This window comes from Indicator indicator, chromosome 3, assembly GCF_027791375.1.
Source record: "Indicator indicator isolate 239-I01 chromosome 3, UM_Iind_1.1, whole genome shotgun sequence".
In the NCBI taxonomy this organism is placed as follows: domain Eukaryota; kingdom Metazoa; phylum Chordata; class Aves; order Piciformes; family Indicatoridae; genus Indicator; species Indicator indicator.
In genome coordinates this window covers 33,743,116-33,761,240 of record NC_072012.1, presented here as the reverse complement: position 1 = coordinate 33,761,240, position 18,125 = coordinate 33,743,116, and the positions used below count along the sequence as shown (strand labels likewise).

Below are 18,125 nucleotides of genomic sequence, written 5' to 3'. Positions count from 1 at the left end.
AAAGCCCTTTGCCTAGCCTAGCCCCAGATTTTTTCTTATGGAGGAATTGTCAACTGGTGCTCAAACTCCAGAGCACTTCAGTATCCAAGGCACAACTGTGACCAGCACAAGATCCTTCAGAAGATGCTGGAGTAAGTTCAGCCCATGCAGGAAGTGGTGGTGGTCTTACACAAAATGCCCTATCTTTGCATCTTGCTGTGTTCCTGCAGCTGGGAGTTACTTGCCACAAGGAAGCCAGGTGAGAGTTGCATGTTGGTTGGAAGACTGCCAGCAGAAGTATGCCCTTCCGGAGCTGCTGCAGTTCATGGACAGACAACTCTGCAGCAATGGTGTCACGCTGTAAACACCGCAGAGTTTGTGTTCATTGTTCAGCAGCTTTTGTGCAATGAAAGGCAAATGCAAACCAACGTAAAAGTAGAGCCCTCCGATGGACTCCCTGCATGGACCAGGAAGGGCAAAAGCTGTGGTCCTCAAGCATCAAGTCCGGGAGATCCAGCCAGTGCTCTTCGGCGCTTTGCAGGTGTGAATATCTACCACTTCTAGGCAGTCCTGGCAGCGCACAGCACAGCACCAGTGGAATTTGCACTCGCATTTTGTCATTCTGCTGACGCGGGAGGTGTCGTAGCCTCTCCCGCAGCACATGACTTCACAGCTGTCCATGCCACGGGAGGTTTGGTTGCAAACCCGACCAGCTGTTCCCAGGGACCCTGCAAAGGAAACACAGTGCAGACCAGGAGGTGCATTTTAAGGAAGAACAGAAATAAGTATAAAAGACAATTTATGAATGGTTTTGATCTTTCACATCACCCAGGATTTAGTACCAAGCCAGAGAAATGCCTATAATAAAGTCAAATTGCTCTCAAATTCTTTAATGTATCCTAGAAATCAAGTCCAGAGATGAGAAGGAGTAAAATGAACCAAATACTTCATGGCTTTTTCTGATTCTGCTCATATCATCATGCTTTGCATAGCATGTTTTCCTTCTCCAGTAAGCAGATACTGTCCCCAAGGCAGCCATGTAGCCTGCCTCCTGCATCCAGTCCCTCAGGGCTGTGTGAAATAGGGTGCAGAACAGGAGCACCACTGTGGTGCCTGGTAGCTCATGGGCTTTGCAGGGGAGCTCATGGTGGGCAGACGAGGGCTGAGAAAGAGAAGATAGCTCCAAGGGACATGGTGGGCAGAGTAATGGTGGTGGTGGTGGCTAAAGTCTTTGCAGAAGCAAATGCAGAAGCAGTCCAACTGTTTGGCATCGCTGCTGTGTCCACCCATGGTCGCTGTGTCCACCCATGGTCCCCATGTCCACTAGTTCAGGCAGCAGTTGAAAAGTGGCTGCTCTGTGCACCTCTCATCTCTGTGAGTTAAGCACTAAGCGTTCTTCTCTGCTTTCTTGATCAAGATTAGAAGAAACTAAATTACAGCCTGCTGTGGACAAAAGGAGGGGTAGGGAAGCTTACCACACCACTTCATGTTCTTAAAACCTCTCTGGATGCTTGAAATGCTTCTGCCCACCTCCACATGGCTCTTTAAGCCATGTCTTAGCCTTAACAGCTACTGTACCACTGTACTGTACTGAGATGCTGCTCATCTAACGTAAACTTATCTTAGGACACACTTTAGGTTCTATAATCACAGCTGTTGACAGAGTATTACCACCAATCTGAAAACTTTGAGAATATTCATTGCTTCAGCTAATTTCTTATGCATTGCTATATATAAATCAATTTTGGGTATATCCATGAGATCAATATAGTTCTGACATTTCCCCTAGACCTGAATGTAGCTCCATTCTTCTGTTCTTAGCCCAAATGGGATTCCTAAATATTGACCATGATCATTAAATTAACTGGAAACATTCCACAAAGTGTACTCACAGGTGTACATCAAACATTACTTTCTCAAAGAAAAACAACACATGCAGGCATGAATTCAAATTTGTATGAGCTAGAATAGCAAATCAATCTCAATAAAACTTAAGATGTAAATAATCTGTAGTTATCAAAAATCTAAGGTGCATAACTAATTTTTTTTCTCCCCTATGGTGTACTCATGGCTTCAACTGCTGCCCCAGAAGAGTGTTTCAGTCCCTAAATGGCATTTCAACTCTCTCTCCTATAGTCCCATATTTGTTTAAATATTCATTGAGTAGAAATATAAACCTGAAAAGCTTCATTACAAAATTGCTGGTGCTGGCCTGGCTGCTGGCCCCCAGACTCAGCAGGTGCCCACAGCAGCCTCAGCCACCCATCCCAGGAACCATTCACCAGCTGCTGCAAATGGCATAGACACAGGTGCTGGCTCAGCAGTCCTGAGCCTCAAAGGTGCTGCTGAGCTGGCCAAGCACTGACCTGCTGAGCTGCCTGAAAGGGAAAAGGCAGAGGGAGGAGAAGACATGCTGAAGGGAACCAGGGACAGGCTCCTGCACCTGCAGCTTGCTAAATTCCAGATCTCTTCAGGGTCATGGCCTGTTCATGCTGACAGCAGTTCATGCTGCTGTCCATGGACTAGTCTCTGTGTAGTGTCTTGGGGAGGCAGCTGGGCAGCACTTTCAAGTATGTCTCTGCTATTTGGAGGAGCACCTCACACATGTAAAAACCAGTCACATGATGCATCAGGGACACCCTGCACCAAGGGAATGAGCCATAACTCCCAGTCGCCTGCCCCCACAGGCAGTGGCAGCATCTGGATCCCTTACTGGGGAGGAGGAGAGGTACCACCAGCAATGGTCCACACAGGCACACACAACCCCTAGCAAGCCTCCGCCATGTAGCTCTCCCAGAAGGCCAGCTGCACAACCAGCAAAGCAGTGATGCCAAAAGGTGTTTCCCAGATCCTTTTCTCAGGAATCACTCCATGCCCCTGATGGTCCTGATCTAGGCAGGGCTGAGAAGTCAGGAAGATGCTGAGCTATGTGATCCACCAGCGGTCCTGTAGGAAGCCTCTGACAGAAACAAACCTAACCCTGCTTCCTGGCCACTACAGTCTGCTCCATCCCCAACACGGTGCTAGAGGCTGTGACAGCTGAATGTAAGTGCTTGTGTCAGCCCACAGCAATAATCATCATGTCCCAAACGGTGCAAAATACAACTGAATAACCACTTTTGTAAGCACTTCTCCTGCCTCCTCTGCTCAGATACAAAAGAGTACAAAGGCCAAGCTTGTGACTTGTATGATTAACATTCTGCATCAGAAATGTGGTGTGAATTCTTGCTTACTACCCTGCAGGGGTCCCTCTCACCTCCCTTGATCTGCACGCTGCTTTGTCCCTCAAGCAAGGCCCAGCTCCAAAGTCCCAGTGTGCCTGAGCTGTGTAACACAGCACACATGTGACAATAATCTCCAACAACCAAGGTTTGGGGTAGATTTCAAAACACTTGGTATTTTGCACTCTGCATATGTGAAACAAGCTGAACACTCAATAGCCTTCACTGTGCCACCACCATCATGTGGTGGCCAGAAAGGTGTCACTCCTCCAGCAAAGGGAAAGCAAAGCTGCTCTGTACCTCAGTACACCTCCTGAGCAGGGCCATGCCACCCAGCTCCTGAGAGTGAAGGAAGACCCCACGTCCCCCCCATGCCTGACCCAAGAAGGTCTGCCTACATTCCTCAGCTGAGGGACAGGTTAGTTTCCAGCTCCAAAGTTCTAATTTCCAGATATTTGGGGAACTGCATAGCAGTGAAGGAGAACCTAAGCAGGATATGCCTGCTGATTTCAACAGCAGGTTTGCCACTGACTTTAAAGTTATTTCAGCCACTAACAATCAGAAGCAGGATTCATCTGATACTGCCCACAGTACAACATTAACATTTAATAGGCCTCTGGGAGAGGGACTAAATAATCCACAGAATGCGACAGAAGAGGAAACACTCATAGAAGGGCTTGCTTTCTGAACAGTACCAATGTTTTTCAGAAGTTCAAACAGCATCTTCAGCACCTCTGTGGCTTCTCTTGTGAGAAAGAAAATGAGCAATAACTGTGCAATAAATAATAATAAAAATAACTGTGAGCAATAAATGAGCAAGCAGCCAACCAAGTTACTGCACTCCTTGGTGGGCACTCAGATACCTAGGCAACGAAGACAGCAGAAGACACTAAAGAAAATAAGGCTGAGTTTTCTGATCTTTGCCTGCTACCTGTAATGCAGCTCCTCACCACTTAAGAGGCAGGAGTGCAGTCTAGCCTGTAAAAAGCTTCCATGCAACCTCTTTGTTTTTATTTCATGTTGGAATTGCTGTGCCAACACATAACACTGTACCTGCAAAAACATCCACAGCTTTTCATACTGCCAGCTTTACAGCCCATGCACCAAACCCTTTCTTTTTGATTTGCACAGTTGTTTTCTTAAGCAAACATACAATAAGTTTAAAAATATTTTTCCCATTTCTAAAGTGCTACTACGTATTTATTCCTTTATAACATGAGATTTCCTCCTTCTGTTTCTATTGATTAAAAATCCAGCTTCAGGCAACAAAGATCGTTATTTGACTTCCACCTTAAAAAACAAGCAGTGACAATAAACTAACACTAAACTAGTTTTTACACAGGTGTTTTGGGAGGAAAAGAAACAAAAAAGGAAAAAAAAAACCCACAATGGAAATAGTGACCAAAAAGTAGCTCTGAATCTACTTTTTAAATCAAGAAAGATTTCAATGCAACCTATATACAACACCCCAGTACAGCAGGGCTGGAGAGAACAGGCTGCACACACCAGAGTCAGCCTTGTCGGGAGAAGCTGGGATTTTCCAGTCCAGCAACTGGGAGACAGCAATGTGCTGATAAAAATACCTTCTCCAGATTCCATTTAGAGTAAATGTGTCTCGTAATTTCCATAGCCACTGATAGTTGTCAAAACCTCTGAGCTCCCAGAGGCACTTGGGGCAATTGCACTGCTCCCTTGCTGGATTGTGCTTGGAAGAGAGCTGCCCTGATGAAAGTCATTGCAAGTTCCACTGTCAGCTGCCACAGGGCTGGGACTGCACCCAACATGTTTGCAATGTGCAAATTGGGAGATACGGGCCAAGAAGTCACACAGGGACTGCCTGTATGCAGCTAACCTCAGTGAGGAGTTTTTGACATAGATCAGGATTGATTTCCCTGCATGGGTTACATACCTCAAGTAATAACAGATCTTGCCCAACACCAATACTTGGCAGTCTATATTTTAGTTTTGTTCACTCTGGACTTGGCCTCATTCATCTCAAAAATGCAGCATATGTGGGGCAGCAAGGGAAATAAACTAACAGGAAAATAAACCTCTGAAGGACCTGAAGCAGATCACCCTTGGCATGTGGTTTATGACCCATTTGCCTACCTGTAGCAATGTACATGCATCTTCACAGTGTTTTGCACCAAGACACCAGACATGGAGGATCCTCAGACACAGCAGCAGCACCCTGTCTCCTGGGGACACAGGAGATGGCCACCACAATCCAGATACACAGTCCAAACTCTATGCACAGGCAGAGCAGTGACACAGTTTACTGGGACCATGTGAGTGCCAGAAGAAACCTATGGATGACTTAAAGCACATGGCACAGAGGTTTGCAGCAGCCTGAGACCACCTACATGCAGACACGACCTTCCTTTTTGCTCTGCCACCTTAGCGCAGCTGAAGCCTTGTTGCAACTAGAAGAGCTGGAAAGAGTTGACACATGGTCACCAATGCCATCCTGCCACTCACCCATCACCTCCACCTTGGTGTCCATGCTTGGGGACACAACCTCTCTGCTCCATATGCACCACCACAACACATGTAGCTGAGCTCAGATTGCTCTATACGCTTTGGTGAGGGTCTCTCCACTCAATACTGCCTAGGCTTTTTGGGTCCTCTGTACCAATTAAGTTTTAATAAATCTCTCTTAAAATGAGAGGTTGTGTGGTAAGACAGGAGGTAGCTTTAATAGTCCTTATGAACAAAAACCTGTAACAAAGTCTCAGCCAGTAAGCTGGTGATACCCACACTTCAGCAGCTCAAACAGTTCATTCTGAAGCAGACTCTGGACCTCAAGGATCATCTAGTTCCACCTCACACTAGATCAGGTTGCTCAGAGCCCCATCCAGCCTGGCCTTAAAAAACTTCCAGGGATGGGGTCATCTAGTTCCATACCCCTGCAGTAAGCAGGAACATCCCCAACCAGATCTGGCTGCTCAATCTTTCAAAACTTATCAGATGCTTATAAGCAGACAAGCAAGAAGGGTTTTTTGAGCATTTCGGAAGTGAAGTTACACATTCAGGGTAAGACAGTGCATGCTACAGGGGGACTGCCACTTGTGTAGTCATTCTCTTTACAGCTTTATCATTTCTAACAGGTGTCTCTGCCCGTGCAGCCCTGGGTATACCTATACTGATTTGGGGAGCTGAAAAATCATGGTAAAGGCTGTACAAAGTGCAGCAAAATTTATGTGTTTGTGACCACATTTTTGAAAGCCCTCTGGGATGTCCTACCTCTGTTCCTATCAAATTACAAGCACAAAATTGTAAGTAAAAATTATTTTAGTATCTATGTGAGCAGACTTAAGTGAATTTTGAACACTTCTAAAAAAATCTTCTTTTGATCCTTTTCTAATAGTCATGAAATCTTAAGTGAGACAGAGGTGATAGAGTTATTACCTTCTCTTGCTATTGATTTGCTGTTAGTGATTTCCACATATTATATCTCTTGAAAGCAATAACTCCCCTTGTCCTTCTAGGGAAAAAAAACAACAAACAACCAAAAAAAAAAAAAAAAAAAACACCCCAACCAAATAAAAAACAACAAACCAACCATATTTATCATATTGTGGGGTTAAACCATGTATGTATGTCCAGCTAGCTCCCTGAGACTGGCAGAGCTGGTGGGGTGTATTCAGTGGGTGTCTGGCCATCATGAGGGAGAAGAGTCAGCATTTAAAGCTCCAGTGGCAGAAGACAAAGTGTGTGGGTTTTTTTTGGATAGGACATTGATGATTATCTTTAATTTACTGGGTAATATGTGTTAGCACACCCAATCCATGAAGGACACTGGCTTAGTTGTTTTACAGTTTGTGAAGCTGTCTTCTGGTTCAAGGTGTGACACTTCATACGATCACTCTGGGAATCCTTCATTCAGTCCCAATATTAACCAGTCTCCATATATCTATATCTATATCTAGATATATATTTTTGCCCCCCCTGAAGCACTAAATTACTTGAATTCCCTGGAGAATGAAAAGCAGAACTGTGTTCAAGGACAATTAAAGCATGGTGGTATTAGGTATAGCTGACACTGAGATACTCCCCACCTATTTCCAAACTGACTTCCACGGTCTCAGTTATTTTCCAGTCATTTAACAAGGCTGATGCTCTGGAGCACTCATTGGGGCAAAACAAAAGTAATAAAGAAAAACTGCTGCTCAGTTGATGAAATTACCTCTCTCAAAGCCAGATAATTTTTTGTTCATCTGATACTCGCTTTGCTCCATGCAAGCAACAGGGCATCCCACATCCTGATAAAGGTTTACTGCAGCTTGCCAAAAATGTGCTCTTCCAAACAGCCACATTCTCTGAATTCTGGGCACCTCAACCACAGCCTTATCTTGAGCTGAGCCAAAGCATGTGTCAGACTCTGCCATCTCTGGGCAGGCTTGACAGCGTCAGGCAAGAGCACATAAATACCCCATGGTGAAAAATGCCTGCTCTCCTCCACGATAACTGGACTGACAGATAAGATTAGGTTTAGCACAAAGAGATTATTAAATGGCTTATTGACACAGAAGGGGGTTGTGTACAAGTTCTCTTTTGAAGGGGAAAGAAATCCCCTTTTTTTCAATGAATGAGGCAACTTCAAGAAACAAAGTTTTGAATAAATCCTGGTCTGCAAAGTTAGTCTCTACATGATGCACAACAATATGACGATCTGCTTGGGTGCAAGTACTAAGCTTCACAGCATGTGTCACTATTCAAGGAACAAGCTGTGCTTGTGCAGGTAGTAAGCATCACCTGCAAGAGCCATAAATAACATTTAAAATTACCTTGACTACTCAATGAACCAGAAACACTGTAAAACATAAGTGTAGTGGATGAAATTCTGGGTTCGCTGAAGTCAATAGTACACAACCAGGATTTTACATATTGTTCTTATTTAAGCACAATTGTTTTGTAATGCTTATTCCAAGTCAACTTGGATTGTAAATAGGCAGCAGTGCCAAAAAGAGTTGATCTCCGTTGCTATCCAGATACTTGCAGATATGTCATACCGGGTGCAATCTGGTTCATTATACAACCTATTAATTAGTTCCACAACATCTGTCATACATTACTCAGTCTGGCTCTCTTTTCCAAATTTCTGGTTTTCTAGTTGCTAGTTTTTAATTGCCACACCAGGAAACACTACACACAGGTCAAGAACCTCTAGCAGGATTCCTGGTGCTTGGCAATGCCTTGAATCCTGTAACACTGCTAAGTACGTTCTTATTGAAATCTCTGAAAACAGAAACATTCTATGTTAATAACAGCCCTGAAACTTTACCTCTTCCCACTAGGGCTGGCAGAACTCTTCAGAAAACATGATGGTTATCATGGATGGAGCCAACATTGTCTTGTAAAGAGAATTATACAGCTGTGTCAACTGATGCAGTGTGTCACCTGATGCAGTGTACTGTGCCACATCAACCTCTATTCTTTCATCCACCTGCATGCCCCTCAGCTTCCCTTCCCCACACTACCAACAGTTGCATAGACTGGCACAAGCAAGGTTTGCACTAAGCTGCTAAATTTCCTACCTTACCAACAAATGGGGAGAGGTGTGTCTACAACTAAGAGGTCCATGGTCTACATGGGTACCCCACATGAGCTGTGGGGAACGTGCACATAAAGGAGGACTCTGGTCTCTTGCAAGTCTGCAGCATCAGCATAACTATATGAAAGAGAAGCAATGCAACAGGAGGTGACATCATAGGGACATAAGAGACTTCAAGCTGATCTAGTTACCTTTGGCAACTCTGGAGTCAGCTGTGTGATACAGACATGTACATGGTAATGTAGGATATGGACCTGCCTCCAAAACATAACTCAAACTTGTCTTAAAAGCAGCTTTTGCCTTGCAGCATCTCCAGAACTCGATAGCATCTAGAAGAAACTGCTGGATTGTATTAGAAGAACTAGCTGGTTTACACCTAGGAATATCAAAAACCTATTGTTCTTGCATAGAACTGTCCTTCCAAAACATCTTTCTGCCTGTTTTTTGATAGTTACATTCATGGATTTATGTGTGTGTCTATATATGTATATATATATATATATATATATATATATACACATATATATATAGACACACACTCGATAACAATATTTTTTTACCTTCAAAATACAAATGTCTGAAATAAAACCATTCACATGTAAGGAGAGAAGCTTACCTACATCCCTGTCCCTGATACAGTAGTCTGGAGAGCTTTCAAAGTATACCAGGTCATTCTTAGTTGGCTTCTTAAATCTCTTATTAGCCACAGTGAAACCCGTGCCATCTTGATTCATGACCACCTGAATCGCTCCATTGTACTTCTTCCACAGATAATCTCCTGTTTTCCTAAATTCTGCCATGGCGAGCCAACAGGTCCTTAGAGTGCATGATCCACTCACACCGTGACATTTGCACTCCTGTTTCAAAAACCTCTTCACAGCCTGTTTAGAAACGCAGTAAAATATACACAAGTAAAGCAAACTGTGATGCATACTTCTCAGCCCTTTGTCATTCACCCTCTAATGCCAGGCTCATAAATGGGTCTCCAAAGCATGGTCTGTAGTGACACCCACTGGTAGCATGAAGTCATCCCCACGTGGCTGGTCTGCACTGGTTTGCTTGACTCAACCATAAATGCAATCCTCTGGCTGGTGGCCTTACCTTCTTTGTTCCTGTCAGTCATCCCAAGCAAAGCTAAACCTGTGCTGTTGCACTGTAGGTACAAACCAGCATGTCTTTCTATCAAGTGGGTCTTAGGGCACATGAGAATGTGTTGATTATTTTTAATTGATCATATTGATTACAGTCTCTTGGTCTTTTCTAAAAAACCTACCTGCTTACCAATACTGTCTTATTATTTGGCATTTTTTAAACTTCAAAAGATACTCAGCTATTACAGAAAGTGCTTCCCAACACGAAGCTATTTCATGACCCTAAAGGTTTTGTGTTGCAGACTGCAGTCTCTTTTGGACAGTAAGGTAAATGCAGCCATAGCATGGCAGATGCCTGTCACTGATCCACATAGCCTCATCTGGCTATATTACATACTAATTACACCTGCTGGTAATGAACAGGAGTAAAGATGATGAAGGAGAAATATTTATCAGAAAAATCACATACATGCAGTATAATCCATTAAAATTGCCTCTTTTCCTCTAATAAGAGCTAGTTAATATAGAATTATTTCAGAGTTTATAAAGGGAACTTTTTAATACAAAAGCATCAGAATATGAACAATTTACATCCTCCTGAATATACACCAAAGAAAACTAAAGACAAGAAACAAGAAATCTCTACAAATCATTTTAGAAGTGCCTTGTCTAGCACCATAAAATATTTTCCTGTATTATTTCAGATGTCATGGGTGCAGCAAATTTTGGATATATTTTGAATAATGAAACAGCAATTTCTAGTTTCATCTACTAATCTTAATATTCATAGCTACCACCATAAAATGTTATTGCATGTATTCCTCAGCCCTTGCACCAGAAGTAGGTAATACACCCACTAACTACTCCTTCTGCTCACACACAATAAAAAAGGAAAGACCTTTTTTGTTGAAATTCAGGAGTGGTGTTTTCATAGTATTTAGAGTGCGTCATGCCCCAAGGCCAGTGTCTTTCACAGGGATGCATATTTTGAATTTATTTTCTTTAAAAGTTAAATAACTGCTCATTTATCTCTGCTCATTTTGTGGTTAGATTTATCTTACACATAAAGAAATGGGCAGGATGGGTTTTTTCACCCATGTGTTTTGAATGTACTCTGTAATAGTGAAGCCTGCTCCTCAGTGTGATCTTCAGCCTCCCCTCTGAACTTCTATTCTATATGAACCAAAAGTAAAACTCCATATAAAAGCATTAGGCTCAAAAGAAAACCTCCATCTAAACTGACCCTGCAATGTCATGGGCTGGTGCTGAACTAGCCACATGTGGAGCCACTGTGTTGACTCCAACAGAAGCACCATTACACAACTGCTATCAGTCTGTTTGGAAATCTCTGCCACAGTGAGACAGAAATAGCACCTCAGGCTCTACTTGTCCCATGCTTCTTCCTAACTGCTGAGATCAGTCATCAGGGGGCAAATATTACCTGCCTCAGACCCGTGAGCGGTATCTGAGGGCATCTCCAGGCACCTGTTGGATGGACACCCACCTTCCTTCCAGCTCTGTTGTTGTGAAGGTTCATCAATGCTCTTGCATCTTTTCCTTTCCGTTCTTTGGCATCCACAAAGGCTCTGGCAAATTTAATGCCATACTCAATGTTATCACTGCAGCCACCCCAGTCAAAATGGCCCTTGCTGTCCTTGGCAGAGCCTTTCCTCTTGGGATCGCAGGAGCAGGATTTCAGCTCCCCTTGGCTGCATGCCCTGGTGATGGCAAAAACAACTCCAGCAGAGGAGATGGCATGTACAAAAGCAGATTCCCGACTGCCTGAAACAAATAAACAAACATTTGCTTTAAAACCCACTGTGGGAGTTGGGGTGGCTGTCCTATCTCCAGACAGTTAGCCTGGAGTTTTTTGCTGGGCAAAAGATAAAACTGGGCTGAAATCACACAAATACACGTTCCCTGGAGCCAGAATTAGTCATGGCTCAAACATGGACCCCTCCCTGGTAAAATCTCATCAATACAGTGTTAGAGTTGGAAACATGAAACGTTTGGTTCTGATATTGATTAATGTCCTTTCGTGGGTCTGTGTTGGTTTGCTCAGATACATGAACAGGACAGCTGGTATTGCTATTGTGTTTCATAGATTCAGTACAATATATGAAGTGCTGTCTCAGAGATAGGTTTAAGAAATTATTAAATAGGGGCATGGGAACAACACATACATTGCAAAATACTGCAAACAAACTTTAGAAACTGGCTTTTCATCTTAGAGGTACTTGGAATAAACTTGCCTACTTAGAAGGCAGTAGGGAGAAATCTTGGTGTTGTTTTCTGAAAATAAATTTAGGTTTTCTGCCTAGAACCAAGCCCAGTAACCATAATCCACACAAACAAGTTCCATTAAATCAATGGCACTGCTTGTGTCATGCCTGAGGCAGGATTTGGCCTGGCAGCTGTGACTTCTACACACCAGCTGCTTGGGCAGTTTTCCCTTCTCTTAACTAAGATATTTTATTATACCACACATAATTTCCAGACTATGCCTACTCTTGCACTATCAGGTACATACTTCAATGTAGCTTAATTGCTTAAGTTTACTTAAGACATAGTAATTTATGACAGACAGCTATGTTTTGTTGGCACAACTCTATTTATGGTAACAGAGTATTTTCATACTTAAAATTTTTTAGCATGGAAAGAGTGAGAAGTAGATTTTCATGCAGTATCTAAGACCACTACCAGTGATAAAGACCTGTTTGGAGGACTTGTAAACCTTCAGTAACTTATTGTTTATTGTTTCTATTCCAGTAGCATCTCAATGTTTCCAATAGCAACGGGCCCTGAAATTCCACATGCTGTGCAAACCTTTGGCAAATGGCAACTAAAAGCTTGCAAACCCTGGAAGGTTTGGCTGCTGCACCAGAAGGCTGTGCTGCCATTCAGTGAGATCTGGCCAGGCTGGAGTGTTGTGCAGAGAGGAACCTCATGAAATTCAACACGGACAAGTGCAGAGGCCTACACTTGGGCAAGAATAACCCCATGCACTACTACAGGTTAGGAAACTACCTGCTGAAAGCAGCTCCACAGAGAAGGACCTTGGAGTCCTGGTGGACAGTAAATTGACCATGAGAGCAATATGCCCTTGTGGCCAAGAGGGCAAATGGTATTCTGGGGAGCGTTAAGACCATGGACAGCAGGTCAGGGGAGCTTCTCCTCCCCGCTCTACTATGCCCTAGTGTGGCCTCATCTGGAGTACTGTGTCCAGTTCTGGGGTCCCCAGTTCAAGAGAGACAGGGAACTACTGGAAAGAGTCCAATGGAGGGCCACAAGCATGATTAGGGGACTGGAGCATCTCTCTTATGAGGAAAGGCTGAGAGAGCTTGGGCTGTTTAGCCTGGAGAAGGCTGAGAGTAGGTCTGATCAGTGTTTGCAAATACATTAAAGGTGAATGCCAAAGAGATGGGGCTAGTCTCTTTTCACTGGTACTTAGTGATAGGACAAGAGGCAATGGATACAAACTGGAACACAGGAAGTTCCATCTCAACATGAGGACAGAGCACTGGAACAAGCTGTTCCAAGAGGTTGTGGACTCTCCTTCTCTGGGTACTTTCAAAACCCACCTAGACATGTTCCTGTGCAACCTGCCCTAGGTGAACTTGCTCTGGCAGGGAGGTTGACTAAATGATCTCTAGAGGTCATGCCAACCCCTACCATTCTGTTATTCTATGAACCCTGCCTGCAAAATCAGGCAGGAGACATCATGGCTGGTGACAAATCACGTTCTTCTGAAGACTTACTTCTGAGAAAATGTATTCAGAAACATCAGAACATCAGAAAAGTGTTAATTAAAAAGAAACAGTTGATGTTGTTAGAATATGATAAATGTTTCATCTGAGTTTATTAAACTAATCAAAACCATTTCATTTCAAATTGGACTAATATTGAGCTATAGTTCCCATCACAATCGCTGCCTGCTCAGTCTCAGTGTGGAGCTCAGAAGCCTGATGCCTTAATTCTGTGCCATGAGCCAACAGTGAACATTTCACTTTTGGAAAAATTGCATTTTTACTGTTTTATGAAACAGCCTTGTCAGAATTAGGCCATGTTCTGCCAGACATATTTTCCTGAATGTCAGACAAACCTCATCGAAAACTTCAGCTGATGGATGATGTTACTGGTTACTCAAAAATAATTGCTGAGGGAAGATGCAGCAGTTATGGGAACAAACCAATTACCAGTAGTGAGTCTGGCACCAAATGATGCTCTGTGGATGAAATCCCACTGCTTGGGTCAACATGTTCCGTGTCATCTAAACTCTTCTTCATCCCCACTGTAGGGACAACAGCCTCAGGGTGCTTTTATTCTCCACTCTTTCCAGGTGACCCATGCTTACAGCCTGGAGAAGTGTCTCAGCACTTGGGATATCCCAGGGATGCAAGTGCCAGGGCAAGGTCAGCCCCACCACCTGTGCACCACAGCTGTCTGTCCAGGTGTGCCATTAGGTGGAAAAAGATGTAGTTTAGAAGAACCTCAGTGCATTTATCACTTGGTTAGGGACATTTTGGCATGCTAACAAATCTCAGACCAGCCTTTGAGTCAAATGGAACAAGCTGCCTGAAGATGCCTAGATGCCTTAATCCAACTTTTAGATGGCAACAACGCCCTGCTTAACCATCATCTGCCCAGGGCAGGAAGCATGTTGCAGCCCACAGCTGCTCAGAGTCTGTACAAGCCTGGCTCACCCCTATCAAATGTGTCCTGGCTTATCTCTCCCAGATCCTGACCTGAGGGACTAGTTGTTGCAGCCCCCACAGAGGACTGAGGGCCCAGAAAGCAACACTCCCCAGCACAGGGACAGACCCCACACCTCACAGGCAGCACAGACCTGGTGGCACTGCTGCACTTCCCCAGGGAAATGCTCCATCAGGAACTGTCTTGCAGAAGGTGTTGCTGTCTGCCATTCCAGCATGCTGGGATCTCTGATCTTTGAGCAGCAGCCTGCCTAGCCAGAGCGAGCTGTACTGGAAAGCCCTCTGCCCAACTGCTGCATCCTTGTGCCTCAGTTTCTCTGTAGCCCTTAATTTGTGAGCATTATGCACCAAAAAAATGCTAAGTTGGGAACTGCAGGACCAGCCCCTAATATGCCAGAATTCCCTTCATATGCCTTGTCTGTGTCTTTCTGCTGTGATACAGGATTTTAAACAAAGCAGTATATCTCATTATCATATGTGCTGTCCTGCCAACTGTGAGACCCTGGGATGGTTTTGCAGTTCCCTTTCCCCTGAAATGTAAAACGACGCTTCACTGCTTCTAGGAATAGGGGTAACAGGACAAGGACCACCGCTTGCCGTTGCTCCCCCGGTGCCACAGACTGTGCTCGGCAGCGCCAGTCCTAGCGCTGACCATCCCTAAAAGCCTTTAACCCTTGAACTGACTCTCCAGGGGAGGCAGCACCGCGCCGAGAGCTGCGCGGGGGTACGGGGGCCTGCGCGCCTCGCCCGATCCCGCGGAAAGGCCTCTCCCCGCCACACCCAGTCCCGCCTCGCCACACCCCGCCACACCGCATCCCGCGGGACTCACTGCGCAGCAAGACGCGGCCGAGGAGGCGTTGCCCCCGCTCCAGGGCGTTGCAGTCCCAGCGGTGCCGTCGAAACTGGTGCTGGCACTCGGCCGTCCAGGCGGCTACGCCGCGGCCGATGGAGAGCATGGCCTCGGGGTGCCGTCGGCATAGCTGCCGCTGCCGGCTCACCAGGCCGGGTACGTTGTCGCACATCACTCGCGACGAGCCCACGGCCCCCATGTACCTGTGGGAGGGAAGGGGTAGGGCAGCGCCGGGGGCCCGCAGGCAACCCCAGGCACTAGCTCCGAAGGAAGAGAGGTCCTCAGCGCCCCGTCTGCGGGCTGGAGCCTTCCTCGGGCGGACCGAGGGCTGCCTTTTTGGTAGAAATCCTTTAACATTAGCCCCCGATGCTGTGGTTTTAATAACGTGAAACATTTAGGAGAATCCCAAACCTCGCTGTTACAGATCCATGCAGTATTAAAAAAAAAAAAAAACAAAAACAAAACAAACACACACAAAAACCCCAACCAAAAACAACGAACCAAAATATAACAAACCTTGACAAAAATTAAATTACATCATCATCTGTATCCAGATGGTCTCTATTACTCCTGAAATCTTTCAAAAAGTAACTTTTATAAAACCCAAACTACTATAGGTGTCTTCTGAAGGGATCAAACAGAAGAAAATGTCATTTTCTTGTATTTTCATGATTTCATACGATCATAAAATCGTTAAAGCCGTGACACAAAAAAAAAAAAGTATTTAAATGGCAGTTAAAAGACACCACGACAAAAAGCCATGGCAATAAATAATGTTTATACGGTTAAGGACACAGTCATTTTACTGAAATATGCTCTGTCTGATAAATCAGGCTTTGATCCCACCTCTGCCGGTGTCAAGGTTAAATGTACTCCCCAGGTTTATAAGAAGCAGTTTAACTCTTCTTCTACGCCAAGACTTTTCAGTCTGGGCTTGGTTAGGGTCCCCAGTTTCAGGAGAGGTTTGTGTTTCCACCTAACCCGTGACACGGACCCATTTTGCAGCTCCCTTGGACGCCCCACACAGATATCAGGTATCGTTTAAAGTCGGGTCCTCCGCTGCCCGCGGGGCTTTCCGCCCATTGCATTTAGCAGCTCAGCGAGGAGAAGCTTCGGAGGAAGGAGGGGCTGAGTAGGGCGAGGAAGAAGGGGAAAAAAATCATTAACAATAAAAAAGTTGCCTGCTGTAGCCAATTCCCAGGGCCGCCAGGGCGCGGAGGGCTGGCTGCCAGCCGCTGCGCTACATCCGCGCCCCTCGGGCGTGTTCCCCTCAGCCTGCCCTCCTCCCACTCCCTCCGGCGGCCCCACCGCGCCCGGGAAGCGCCAGCCGGGCGGTGCAATGCAGCCCCCCCGGGACGGGACGGGTCCACCGGGAGCTGCCCCGCCGCCCCACCTGGACAAGCCGGGCAGGCGTGGTCCCTCCGCACCTCTCAGCCCTCCTGACAGCCCCGCTTAGCCCCCGCAGCAGCTTATGCTCATACGGAGGAAGCTGGGGAGCAGGAACGGGCTGCGGAAGGAGATGCCAAAACCGTCTAATCCCGCTGCTCTAATGCCGGGCTTTCTGGCCCGGAGCAGCTGGCAGCGGCGAGATCCGCTTGTACGAGCCTGACAGGGAGAGGCTTCCCTACGCTTTCCTAATTTACAATTAATCCGACCCCACCTTCCCCAAGAGCAAATAAAAATTCCTGGAATTGCACAGCTTACCACCATGAGGAGGTGACTGGTGGGGTCGCCCAGACCAAGACCAGAGGAAGAGACCACCAGATCCCAGAGAGAAAGTTCATGTTAGAAACGCTTTGGTCCACATCAGGTCAGTCGCGAGGGGCAGAAGAAATCCCATGGAGTAAGAATGACCGGGAGAAGCAAACGCACCTTGAGGGCTTCTTTTACCCGTGGGTCAAGCGCCTCCGCATCCCCGCGCGCGGCCGCAGGGTTTATTGATCCCCTCCCAGGGTACGGGGTATGGCGCTCGGTGCATCACTCCGGTTTTCCCCAGATTCGCCCCGCAACAAATCCGTCAGGACAATCCTTAATCTTTGCCCTGATCCAGCTCTTCCCTGCAGTCACCGCGAAGCTGAGGGGCTGGTGTGGGCTGCTCACAGACTGGGTGGGTTCTGCTTTGGTCGGGGTTGTGTGTTTTTTTTTTTTTTTTCCTCTCAAACTCTGATGGATGAAATGATGTCAAGAAACACTGGGGGAAGAGGAGGAGGTAACACCTCTGATTAGGCAAGGAATCCCGAGAAGCCAGTTACTTTCCAATAACCCTACAAGCAGACAATTCAAACACCAGCAGATGCTACGCGACCTGCTGCGAGCCCCCGGCGGCGACCACCCCGGCTGCAGAAGCCCTGCTCACTTGGCACCTCTCGGGGTTTGACAGGACGACGCTGCACCGCCGGGTGCGCGAACACAGAACCAAACTGCAGCAAGGCTGCGCCCCGGGCCCGCCACCTCCCCGCACCCCGGGGCACCGCACCTCCTGCGCGGCCCCAGCGCGGGCACCGACACCGCCCAGCCCCAGCCTCGCTGCCTCTCCCCGCCCGGGGAGCTCCAGCGGGTTGAAGGAGGGCTAAGTGCCCCATCGCGGCGCAGAAAGCCCTGGGCGCGGGAGGGGAGGAAGGAACCCCACGGCCGCCCCTGCCTAGCAGCGTGGGGAGGCATCCGGGAGCGGCCGTGGCAGGGAGAGAGGCCATGCCGCCGGGGAGGGAAGCAAATGCA

At 46.3% G+C, this 18,125-nt stretch overlaps 1 protein-coding gene across 1 annotated transcript; it reads right to left on the bottom strand.

Moving 5' to 3' along the window:
• Positions 1–477: 477 nt before the first annotated feature.
• WNT2 (Wnt family member 2) lies at positions 478–17,236 on the bottom strand. Its single transcript, XM_054399339.1, has 5 exons — positions 17,112–17,236; positions 15,387–15,610; positions 11,350–11,627; positions 9,371–9,635; positions 478–707 (listed from the first exon to the last, which is right to left on the bottom strand). The coding sequence occupies exons 1-5, from the start codon at positions 17,189–17,191 to the stop codon at positions 478–480; spliced, it is 1,077 nt and encodes a 358-aa protein (XP_054255314.1). The 5' UTR covers positions 17,192–17,236.
• Positions 17,237–18,125: the final 889 nt, after the last annotated feature.